This window comes from Carlito syrichta, unplaced genomic scaffold (genome assembly GCF_000164805.1).
Source record: "Carlito syrichta isolate Samal-C Ts95f unplaced genomic scaffold, Tarsius_syrichta-2.0.1 Scaffold311623, whole genome shotgun sequence".
In the NCBI taxonomy this organism is placed as follows: domain Eukaryota; kingdom Metazoa; phylum Chordata; class Mammalia; order Primates; family Tarsiidae; genus Carlito; species Carlito syrichta.
Genome location: NW_007255719.1, coordinates 24,789 through 38,096, shown reverse-complemented (window position 1 = coordinate 38,096; position 13,308 = coordinate 24,789). Strand labels below are relative to the sequence as shown.

At 40.2% G+C, this 13,308-nt stretch overlaps 1 protein-coding gene across 1 annotated transcript; it reads right to left on the bottom strand.

The window, feature by feature from the left end:
* Nucleotides 1-7,266: 7,266 nt before the first annotated feature.
* On the bottom strand, nt 7,267-11,792 carry ARMCX5 (armadillo repeat containing, X-linked 5). The gene is given in 3 exon segments (XM_008068873.1): nt 7,267-7,727; nt 7,729-9,487; nt 11,529-11,792. Coding segments are annotated over 2 exon segments (1,626 nt in total). The 5' UTR covers nt 9,216-9,487; nt 11,529-11,792; the 3' UTR covers nt 7,267-7,588.
* Nucleotides 11,793-13,308: the final 1,516 nt, after the last annotated feature.

Sequence of the window (13,308 nt, the reverse complement as noted above, 5' to 3'; positions counted from 1 at the left end):
CTTACTACTGAATTATAACTAATAGAATTTTAAGTAATTGTTTATCATCATGCTATCATCAAGGGTTTATATAATTACCTGAAGTGTCTCAATATATTACAAACAGTTAAGATAATAAAAGATTTTTATAATTCATAATTGTAAACTCTCAAATTTGTTAGCACTAGGAGAATTCTTCTACTTGTAGATCAGGAATTTTGAATATTAAGTTCAGGCAAAGAAAAAATGCATTTCTCTTCAGACTCTACCTCAGCCTCCAAAATCTTAGAGCTACTTACAAATTGATCTTTATTCTTTTTTTTTTTTTTATTGTAGAGATGAGGTCTCGCCAAGTTGGCCAGGAGGGTCTTGAACTCGCGGGCTTAGGCAAATCCACTCACCTCAGCCTCCCAAAACGCTGGGATTACAGGCTGAGCCACCGAGCCCAGCTGATCTTTATTCTTTAGGGAGAAATTTGTATTTCTGATTTGATTCTTTTCTGTGAATAAAGAAAGCTAATTTATATTGTCTTTAACATTAGTAAAAACATAAATTAAAACAAAGGTACCATTTTCATTTAGCAGATTGGTAGATGTGTTCAAATACGCAAATACTCAGAGTAGCTGATAAGTGTGTGGGGAACAAAGGATTCTGATATACTGATAGAGTTATAAGATGACACAATCCCTTTGTAAGGAGATTTCTAATATCTACTAAAACAAAAAATGCCTATGACCCAGGAGTCTATTGCTCAGAATCATCCAAAGAAACAAACATGATATTGTATGACTATAAAATACTACACAAAACTAATAAGAAAAAGTTACATAGAAAAATTTCCAAGATATACTATTGAACAAAAAGTTGCATACATTCACTATGAAAACATGTAATATTCTACAATAGTGTCTGAACACTTGGATATATTTGTTTGTAGATAATGCATAGAAAAATTCTAGAAACTGACAGTATGTATTCCCTCTAGGAAGGAGACTAGGATTAAGGTTTGTAGTTGAGGAGGTCTTTAACTTTATCGACAATCTCAATCTCATGAAGCCAGAATGTATTAAGAAATCACGAGTTGAGGTTTAAAGGTCCCAGTAAATGTTAATCTTCCTTTCTCATCTAAGTTCTGAACCAACTGAGTAAAAGGAGTAAAGCAGATGAGAGATGAAAATATAATCTTTGTTACTGACAAATCTGATACAGAAAAATAAATCCCAGAACTTGACACACTCAGTCTGGGCGACAGAATGAGACTCCAACAAAAAAAAAGAAAGAAAAAAGAAAGAAAGAAAGAAAGAGAGAGAGACAGAGAGAGAGAGAGAGAGAGAGAGAGAGAGAGAAAGAAAGAAAGAAAGAAATTTCTAAAATACATATAAAGATTCAACACCAAGCCTCAAAATCTTCCAAAATAAAAAAAAAGAGGGATCATTTTCTAACTTATTCTATGAAGCCAGTATTACTCTGATACCAAAACCAGAAGAAGACAACACAAGGACAGAACATTACAGATCAATATCCCCTATGAATATAGATGCAAAAATTCTCAGAATACTAGCACAACAAAATACTAGCACATTAAATCCAATAGCATATTAAAAGGATTATATACCATGACCAAGTGTGATTTATCCCTGAAATGTGATGGTGGTCAGCATAAGAAAGTTAATCTATGTAATATATCATTTGAATAGAACAAAAACATCTGCACATGATCATCTCCATTGATGCCAAAAAAAGTACTTAAAATCTGTTATCATTTTATGAAAAACACTCATAAAATTAGGTATAGAAAGGAATTTCCTCAACATGATAAAAGGCATTTATGAAAACCCCATAGCAATATCATATTCAATAGCAAAAAAACAAAGCTTTTACCAAGAAGATCAGGAGCAAGACACGCAATCCCATTTTCACCATTGCTATTCAAGTTACAGCCAGAGCAATTAGACAGGAAAAAGAAATAAATGGTATGCAAATAGAAAAAACAGATTGTGGATGGCATGATCCTATAGATACAAATTCCTAAATAATACACAAAAAGCTACTAGAGTTAATAAATAAATTCATAAAGTTGCAGGTTACAAAATCTACAGAAATATTAGTTATGTTTCTATATACCAGCAATGAACAAACAATCTGAAAAGGAAAGCAAAAGGCAGTTTCATTTAATAGTATACAAAAGAATAAAATACCTAGGAATAAATTTAACCAAAAGGGTAAGTGACTTATACACTTAAAATTATTAAATATTGCTAAAAGGAATTAAAGATCTAAATAAATGGAAAGATATGTATTGTTTACAGATTGGGGAAACTTAATATTGTCAAGACAGCAATATTCCCTAGGCAAGCTATAGATTCAATGCAATCTCTAACAAAATCCTAACGACTTTTTTGGTATACGTCAAAAAGCTGACTCTAAAAGTCATATGGGCTGGCTATGGTGGTTCAAACCTGTAATCCCGGTACTTTGGAAGACTGAGGTAGGAGGATTACTTGTGCCTAGGAGTTCAGGACTGGCGGATTGCCTGAGCCCATGAGGTCGAGGCTGCGGTGAGCCGTGATCATCTCTAGCCTGGGCAACAGAGTGAGACCCTGAGGCAAAAAAATATACCAAAATAAAAATAAATAAAAATAATATGGAATGAAAAACGACATAGCTACAGTAATCAAAACACTGTAGTACTTGATAAGAGATAGGGGTCTAGCTTCATTCTTCTGCATATAGAATCCAAGTTTCCCAGTACAACTCAAAATGGATTATAAACTTAAATATAACTATGAAACTACTAGAAAAAGAGGAAAAAAACCATTCAGGACATTGGTCTGAGCAAAGATTTTTATGGATAAGACCTCAAAAGCACAGGCAACAAAAGCAAAAATAAACAAATGAGATTATATAAAACTAAAAACCTTCACAGAAAAGAAAACAGTAAGAGCGTGAAGAGACAATCTGCAGAATAGGAGAAAATACTTGCAAACAATTCATCTGACAAGAAATTAACATACAGTCATGTGTTGCTTAACAGTAGGGATACATTCTGAGAAATGTGTCGGTAGGTGATATTTTCATTGTAAGAACATCAAAAAGTATACTTACACAAACCTAGAATGTGTAGCCTACTATACAAGGAACTCACAACTCAATAGCAGAAATACAAATAATCCAATTTAAAAATCGGCGAATAATCTGAATAGACATTTCTTTAGAAAAGACAAAATGTGTGAAAAAATGTTTATCATTACTAATCATCAGGGAAAATAAATATGTGATTATCATCACTAATCATCAGGGAAATGCCAATCAAAACCACAATGAGATATCACCTCACCCCAGTTAGAACAGCTATTTTCATTATAAAATATAAACAAATACAAAAAATAACAAATGCTGGAGAGGATGCAGAGAAGAGGGAACTCCATACACTGTTGGTGGGAATGTAAATTAGTACAGCCACTATGAGCTTTCTCAAAAATTTAAAAATAGAACTACCATTCGATCCAGCAATCCCACAACTGGGTATATATCCAAAGAAAAAGAAATCAGTATATGGAAGAGATATCTACACTTCCATGTTTATAGCAGCACTACTCACAGTGGACAACATATGGAATCAACCTAAGTGTCCATCAACAGATGAATGGATAAAGAAAATTATACATATATTGAACACTATTCAGCCATAAATAAATAAAATCCTGTCATCCATGAGTGAAATAAGCCAGGAACAGAAAGATAACACTGCATGTTCTCACTTATATGTGGAAGCTAAAAAAGCTGATCTCATAAAAGTAGAGAGTAGAACAGGGAAGGGGGAGAGAGGGATAGGGAGAGGTTGGTTAACAGATACAGAATTACAGTGAGATAAGAGGAATAAGTTTTAATGTGCTATAGCACTGCAGGATGCTATAGTTAACAATAATTTATTATATATTTTAAAATAGGTAGAAGAGGATTTTGAATGTTCCCAAAACAACAATAAATATTTGAGATGACAGATAATGATAATCACTATGATTTGATCATTACAGATTGTATACATAAATCTAAGTATCACACTGTACCTTACAAATATGTACAATCATTTTGTGCCAATTAAAAATTTTAGAGCCAGGCTCGGTGGCTCAGCCTGTAATCCCAGCACTTTGGGAGGCTGAGGTGAGTGGATTGCCTGAGCCCATGGGTTCGAGACCTGCCTGGGCAACCTGGCGAGACCCCGTCCTTACAATAAATCAAAAATTAGCCGGGCGTGGAAGCGCGCGCCTGTAGTTCCAGCTATTTGGAAGGCTGAGAGAAGGATAGCCAGAGCCCAGCAGGTCGAGGCTGCGGTGGCCGGGAGCGGCCACTGCACTCCAGTCTGGGTGACAGAGTGAGACTCTAACTCAAAAAAAAAAAAAAAAAAATTAAAAATCATTGCAGTACTGGTACAAGGACAGACACAGAGACAAATGGAATAAAACTGAAAGCCCAGAAATAAACCCACATAACCATGGCCAATTGTGACAAGGGTATCAGGTCAATTCAATGGGAAAAGAACAGACTCTTCAACGAATGGTTTTGGGACAACTGGATTTCCAAATGCAAAAGAATGAAGTTGGACCCCTCCCTTATACCATATATGAAAATTAACTGAACGTGGAACAATAACCTAAACACAAGTTAAAACTCTTAGAAGAATACACAGGGATAAATCTCTTTGTGCCCTTGAATTTAGCAACCAATTCTTAGATATGACACCAAAAGCACCAGCAACAAAAGAAAGAAATAGATGAATTGGGCTTCATTGAAATTAAAAACTTTTGTGCATCAAAGGGTAAGATTAATAGTGGAAAAAAGTTACAAAATAAGAGAAAAATATTTGTAAATTGTGCAACTAATAAGGAGCTTGTATCCAGAATATATATATTTCTATGATTCCTACACTACAACAACAAAAAATCAGGCAAGCTAACTAAAAAAATGGGCAAAGAACCTGAATATACATTACTCCAAAGAAGATATGCAAATAGCCAATAAACACATGAAAAAATGTTCAGCATTATATTAGGTAAATACAAATTAAAGGCCAGGTTCGGTGGCTCAGCCTGTAATCCCCAGCACTTTGAGAGGCCAAGGCAAGAGGACTGCCCGAGCCTGTAGGTTCGAGGTCAGCCCGGGCAAGTTGGCGAGACCTTGTCTCTACAATAAATCAAAAATTAACTGGGGGTGGTAGTGCATGCCTGTAGTTCTGGCTACTTGGAAGGCTGAGGCGGAAGGATCACCAGAGCCCAGCAGGGTGGCCCTGAGCTTGCCACTGCAATCCAGCCTGGGCGACGAGTGAGATTACAGCTAAAAAAAAAAATGCAAATTAAAACTACAATAAGATACTATTTCACACCTACTAAGATGACTATTTTAAAAATAATAGAAAATAACAAGTGTTGGTAAGAATGTGATTAAACCAAAACCCTCATATGTTGCTGATGGGAATGTAAAATGGTGTATTCATTGTGGAAAACAGTTTGGCAATTCCTTAAAAAAGCCACATGGTCCAGCAATTGAACTTCAAGGTATATACTCAAAAGAATTGAAATCAGGGAATCAAGTAGATACCCATACTCAAATGTTCTTTGCAGCAATATTCATAATAGCCAAGAGATGGAAACAATATAAGTGGCCATCAAAAGATGACACCCCAGGAATAATCTGGGAGATGACTCTTCTTTCCACAATTCCCACCAAACGAGAGACCATCCACTTCTTGCTTTGACACAAATACATACACACCCTACAGTCACCTTTCTCTTTAGCTGATGTTGGAAAATTCCATAGCCATCAACGAATAAGTTTGTGCTCCACAGGACATAATGAGACACAAAATATTTCCAAAGGGTCTGATCTGATTTTATTTTGAAGATCTCCAACATTAAGAGCAGTACCCACAGCTGGTATTACGGGCTAGAGCAGTTCTATGAATTAAAAAATAAGTTATAACAAACTTCAAAAATCATCTAACTTGAAGCTGCACATTGCAAAAACCTATTCTGCCTTTTTATCTTAATGCTCAAATGCAGGCTATTTTCCTTGATTTTGACTCCTAGACATATGAAAAATCGGTTCACACCTGACTTCAATAGAAATTAAATGAAGGATACCTGTTAAACTAGGGATACATTATGTATACCATGTTGAGATTTACCAGTTTAGGTCTTCCCCCAAATGCATAAAAAGTTATCAGAGAATAGGGAAGTCAACAGAAAGACCAGCATTTATACACTACTTCCCAATACTGGCCAGTAAATTAACAGTCAAGGAGGCAGGAGGCAGGAGAGGCAGAGGTGACCCCAGACTCCAAACTACACTCTGTTATTCTATGCCACAAACCCCAGCCCCAAATCTCACTTTTGTTAAGTATAAACAGGACAAACTGAGGTGGTATAGACAATATGGCTTCAGCTCCATAAACTATGCAAATAAATAGAATAGTGAGATTATGGAAATTATATCTTCCTAACCACACACTCCTACAGGACTTTGGTATCCTATGACTGTGTCATACATAGAGCTGAGTTCTTACCAAAAAGCATCAGCACAAACAAGGGGCTACCACAAAGGACAGGTACAAATCACTAAGTCCAAAGCACCTGGACAGAAAACAAAAGCAAGGAGAGTCAGCAATCAATAAGATCGGACAAATGAAATAATCTATGAAGCAGTTTCTGTAGGTGATCTCCTTCTCTGAGGCCCAGGGCTGCAGGAGGAGGGAATCTCAGATGAAGCAGTAAATCTAGTATCTCTGGATAGGGAAGGAGCAGTTGAGAGCACAGTGGATTAGGTTCCTTCCAAACTATCCTTTCTGCACAGTTGTCCAAGACTTTGCTGGAAGGGATGAGAACCAGGAATTCTCTTGTGGGTTAGAAAGCTTCAAAGCATCCTGATGAGACATTTTATGTGAAAAGCTGAGCACAAGTTCTGGGACTGAGACTAGAATGAAGGCATCTGTGTTCCCTTCTTTGTGAGCTGCCTCCTCACCCTCTTCCCCAGAGCTGCCCAGATAGGGCTTCATTCCTTGCTTGAAGCCCTATCAGCAGGAACTTACAAACAGCTAGTAGCACAGTCCTGTCTTCTTGCACACAGAGTGATCCAACATCTTGAACATGCTGAAACTAAAGAATCTTTCAATGTGAACTCATTTTGTATCCCCCTATTGACACACAGAGACAGACCATGTTCTTCACCATCTTCATGTTGTCCGTGCTTTATTTCTCTGAACTAGATTACAACTGAAGAACTAGAACAATGTTTTCCACCAGTTTTAGCATGAAACTTTATTAACATGTAAGTGAAATTCCAAAGTAATACATTTATAACAATATAAAACACAGAGGTATAGCTTATTCAAGATAAATAGGTTCATTATCAAGTCACATAGCAGAAATACTAAAAATATCTCAATTTATATTATATAGCACAGTAAAAATTTACAAATGTTCAAGATCTCAAAATCAATTGGTATTCACAAAATTGTCTCCTTCAATCAACACAGAGAATATAAGTACTGAGTTTATAATTATTTATAATAATAATATGCATTGGTTTCATACTGCAACTCCAGAAAACTATTTTAGGCTTTATAAGAACAGATGGCAGCCCAGAGTTTGAATATTAATCGTATGACTTTATCTCTCACCTCAGGATCACTGTGGTCTGCTAAGTATTGGAGTTTCTGACCAAACTTTTTTGTTTCCTGGAATAGGGAAAAATTCACATTTACTGAACTCTTCCTTGGTAAATAGCTTCACCCTTTTTTTAAATTGGAAATTTATATTCTTATTAAAGGATGCTACTAGTGATGACAGAACTGTGGCACTGATCAGTTCCCTTATATTGGTTTGATTTCTAGACAAGCACAAAAACACTTTTAAAACATAAACCTTGATTTTGACATTACCCTTGCTTAACAAGGTGAGGAAATCTGGAACGTAATTGGTAATCATGTGGTGACCCTTGAATTCTATACTCAGATGTGCTAGTAATTTTAGTCCAGCCAGTTGCACAGAAAAAATTAAGGGGTAAGAGATTATACCCTTACAAACTTTATGTATGTATGACTCTCCTGCTTTCAGTTCTTCAGAAGATTCAAAGTTGGCATCCGCCATATTTAAAGCTCTAGGGTACTCTTTACCATTGGGATTATTTATCAAGTATTCAATCATGAAAGTAATACTTACATCATGAATTATATCTTGAGTAAATGGATAAGCAGGAGTGATGCCCATTATCATTGTAGCTATTTCATGAATGAAAGGATCACTGGTTAGCTTAAGCAGGGCAACAAGTTTATCAAACTCTTTAGGCTCTAGACTAAAGGCTTGTGATTTGCAGCGGCAGGCCCTTGGTCTAGGCCCATACTTTGCCCTTCGCCTAACCTCTTCTTTAATCTCAGCTAAGGTCTGGAAGTAAGGCCCATTATAAGGTGGGATCTTGGTCAGAGGTCGAATCCCCAGAGGAGTTTCAATCAAGGTCTCAAACAAGGTCCAGTTCCCTTCTGGAGACAAGGATAGATCCTCTTCCTCAATTGGGACTAGGACAATATACTTGACCCTTTAGCACACTATTGCCTTTTGTTTTATAGTATGTATGGGTTTGACTGTGGGCTTGGGCTTTTTGGGGATCTTAGGTAGAGGTTCATAAACTTGAAGAGGAGTCTCTTCTTCAGGCCAGAACCAGGACCCTAAACTAGGCCCTTCTCCAGTCCAGAACCAGGAGCAGACATTTTCCTCATCCTCATCACTACATTTGATCCCAATATCAGCTTTGTCCCCAGTCCCAGCCTTGACACAGGACCTGATACTTGCCGCACTGCCAGCACCATCTTTGAGTTTAGACTTGGTTGGGTTACCGACCCTAGACACAGGCGTGACCTTTGACTTGGCTTGGGACACTATACCAGGTTCTGCCAGGGATTTTGCCTTAGTCTCAACCATAATTCTAGTCTTAGTAATATCTTCCATCTTGCTTACTTCCCTTGTCACAGCCACAGCCTCATTGTAGGTCATTGTCTGTATCCTGGCCACTGCTCCATCGTCAGCCTTGGCCTGGGTGCTTGATTCTGTTTTTGGTTCTGCCTCAGCCACTGCCTTGGCCTGGGTCTTAGTCTTCACTTTAGCATTGGCATAGCTACTAATTCCAGCTTTTGCATCAGCCCCAGTCTCTCCTCTATCCCTTGCCCCAGCCCTGGGGCCAACCATGGTCCAAGTTTAAGGCAAGGCCAAGTTATATAATCTTACTCCTGACTCCTATCTCAGCCTTGACCCAAGGTCTGTCTCAGGTTGGTGTTTTCATACAAAGTCCAATAGCCACTCAGTCCCCTGTCCAACTATAGACTCTGCCAGTGATATAGACAATATGCAGAGGAAGCTCACTCAAGGTAGGGAAGGATGGCTGTGCCTGGGCGTAGCCCTGTGAAGGATGGTGGTCTTCAGCCACTCCAAGGCCAACAGATCTGCCACTCAAGTTGGACCTAGTGAAGGAGAAAGGAAATGGGGCTTTGAGTCTCTTCTAATTTTTTATCCTCATGCTGATAATCAGCACAGAGAGATAGAAGAGTATATTTAGTTCTAGGTGAGAGATGTAGATAATTAACGAACTCTTCATTTCATCCACTCCCTACACCTCCAAGTGCTACCAATCTCCTTTCCAGGCACCAAACAGGAACATAGCATGTAGGAAAACTGGATAAGAGTGAGAGAAGCTGAGAAATCCCCTACTCTGGTCCTTGACTCCTGCTGGAGCCAAGCAGATCTCCACTGTCCCATCCTACAAGTCTACCCAGGCAGTCCCTACACTCATACCAGCCTGCACTGATCTGGAGTAATTTTCTCCTCCTTTCCTTGCTTCCAATGGTGACAAGCCCTACAGCAGACCTACAGGCAGACCTATGGATAAATAAACGAACAGGAGGATATGAAAACTGATCTCTTGGTGGCTAGATCTTGGCCACTGGCCCCTATACTTTCCTTCCCAGATACAGTTTGTCTAGTGTTTTCTTCCTCCTGGTTCCCTTCCTCCTACCATTGTTCTGTGTCAGGGTTGCTCCTTTTCCTCTCTATTGCCCACCATTTTCCTTTTCAGTGATTGTCGTGGCACTTCCCTAGTTTAGAATTACACCAGGGTGAAGCATGAGAGCAGGACAAGCAAGTGGAGAGTGAGAAAGGCAGGTCTTAGCATTCTGTACCCCCAAAGCTTATCAAAATTATCAGCAGGGATTAGGGGGCAGGTAGGGATTATTAATAAACTAACAAAACAAAAGAGATAGAATTCTTTAGTCTCAGTCACCCCCCCCCCCCCCCCCCCCCCCGCCCCCAGTCCCTGTAATCTTATACCAACTTTAACAGATATAGGGCAATTTTCTGTTCCTCATTATTTCCTAACATCAAGTTGGGACATTTTACAAACCTGCACAACTGATAATTCCACAGACCTCCAGACAGATCTACCTACAGAGATTCACTGACACAGTGACCAATAAATGGAGACTCAGGAGACAGTAGAGACTGAGTCTTTGGTAGACACCAGCACCTAGGGCACAGATCCTTTCTGGATACAGGTACCTGTCTGGCAAACATTCTTTACCCTTTCTTCCTCTACTCCTAAATCCCCAAGGCCCTTTGCTCCAGTCCCAAAGTCCGGCAATTCCCATACAAAGGTAATCCAAAAACCCCTACAAAGTAGTGGTAGTGTTAGTAGGGATGAAATGCCCAGATAAACCACAGAGACTGGAGAAAACAATGAAAAGTATTATTTCTAAATTCCATCTAGATTCTTGTTTTCTACCTCTCCCCAAAGCCCATCATTTTCTACAATATAATGGGGGTAAGGGAGAACATGTTAGGAAATATGGCAGAGAGGAAATCTGGAGGTCTCCTAAGACCCCTACCTACTCTAGTCTTAGCCATCTACCACCTCCAAGCACTGCCCACTTTACAGAAACTAGGCCTATTTCTTTTTCTTCTCCCCTTCCCTTGAGGTCTGCTGCTCCATACAGATCTTTACTGAAACATGGAATATCACAAACTTAGGAACAGATCTACACATATAAATACATGATACACACCCAAAGACCAAATGAAAAGACACTGGGAGAGACGTGGTTATTAACAGCCAGACCAGAATACAGGACACGAGACCCTTTTCGAATCCGGGGACTTGATAATCAAACATTCACAACGTCATTCTACACACACTCTCTCTCTTTCTCAGGACTCCCAGACACGGTCCTCACCAATAGAGGCAACCCTTCTTCCTCTTAAATAGTTCACCATTTCCGGATATAAGTCACTAATACACCCTTTTCCCTTCCCAAAAGTGGGCGGAGGTGAGCCGTGTCTGGAAATCAAGCTAGCAAGAGACAGATCATTTTTTAAAATTGTTGTGTGCCACTCAAATTACCCATCTCTCTCTCTCCCTCTCACCGCCAGTCACCCACGACCAGGTCGCGTATCCCGCGTTCATCTCCGATAGGCACATACACAACCCCAAGCGATGCCCGCCATCTCACTGACCTGCTCTGTTAGGATCACAAACAGTTTTCTCATATCCTTGCCTCAAGGGGCGCCGTGCCATACAGGAGGGACGGACAGTCAGATGAGCATAAGGACTTCAGGCAATGGCGGCGACCGTGTTTGGATGTCGGCCCGGCACCTGGAATTTAGGACTAGCTACCTGCTGTATCAGATTAAGGGCGGTGATTGGCAAACTACTGTCACTTGTTGGTATTTCCCTTCTCTTTCCTGTTCCCAGGTCTCCTCGGAAACCCGCGAATAGTGGACAATTAATATCTATCTACCTTTTCCTCTGCAGGCTAGGCTCCGCCACGTCCCCATTGCCCAAATCTGCAGCGTAGCTTAAGGGGATCTGGTTTCTGGAAGCGGAGTGATACGAAGCTTGCCTAGCACCGCTTCTCTTTCTGTCACTGTGCTCCGTGCTGCTCTTTCTGTTTCAGATACTGAAATGCGCAGGGGCAGGATCTGGATATAGGAAAACAGCGTCCGACCCGGAGAAACAAACAAATACGAGTGTCTCGGTATTCTTTCTCATCTTGTAGGACTTCTTCCCAGAAAGCCTACCGTTTTTTCTGAACTGAAATGCACACGGTTTCGAACTGTGGCGGCCGGAAATCAGTTCTGGCCTGCAAAGTGAACGGATACCATGGTGACCAAAGTTTACAAGTCCATCCCTCCAAATTCCCAGGGTCGCGGAAATGGGCGGGCTGGGGGAGTGGCCCAAGGAAGAAACTTGGCAAAGAGGTTCTAGAATGAGAAAAAAGGATACATTTAAATCTATTCCACAAACTTCGTGGTCCCTCTATGACAGAAGCCCCGCCGAGTCGCTCCTGCTAGCTGTCTCTCCTAACATTTAATTTTGTATACGAAATGGACCAGGTCCTGGATAAGGCCTCTGAAAAACTGCTCTGGCCTGACTTGCAAATCAGTGTCAAACACTTTTTAGTCTTTTCCTGTTACTCTCGCCTGATTCGTTCGTTCCCCCCCGTTGTTTCCCAGCATATTTCGTGCATTGAAATAATCAAAGGTAAAGTGGGATAAGGGTAAAGGAAAGGCAGGGATGAACAAAGGAAGAGAAGCACATTAATTCCAAACTACCCCTGTATGTATGGTCCCATTCATAAGATATTCTCCCCACCTCAATAAATATTCAGAGCCTGAGCATGAGCATAAGAAGAAAAACAAAAAACCTGTACTTGTGGAAGAGGATTAATACCAAAATACCTTTGTGCCCCTGAATCAACGCCTTCCCCCACCTTTGTGGGTTCCTTCTAGGCCAGACAGCCACTGACTCTAGGGCCCTCTTGGGCTTTTCTCTCACGGCTTCAGAAAGCAAAACACAGAGGAGGAAGGTACACCTGCTCTTAAGTGAACTCGGAGGTGGGGGCTCCCATAAAGGTCTCACCACTGCCCCTCTTCTAAAAGAAGGTAGACCTAGACTTCAAATCCTAGGCCTAGATTGCGCGTCTGAGCCAAGAGTCCTTTCTGCCACACTGCTTGTTTCTCATTCCAAAAGGTAGCTTGCTTTGGCATTGCGCTGTCTCTACAGGTTTCCAAAAGAGATGGCCTTTTCCACTCAGGACCCACATGGGGTCGTACAATCCTCCTCCTTTGGTGTCCCACAGCCAAGTGTCAGGTACCAGGTTCTAGCTCCTTTCCCAGTGTTCTGTCAGAAGAGGGGACCACTACCCATGTACTTCCTCAAGGCAGATCCCAGCTGCTCTCCTCAACGCCTCTTTTTCTCTCAGCCCTGCATCCTGCCTATGAATACCTGTGTTCT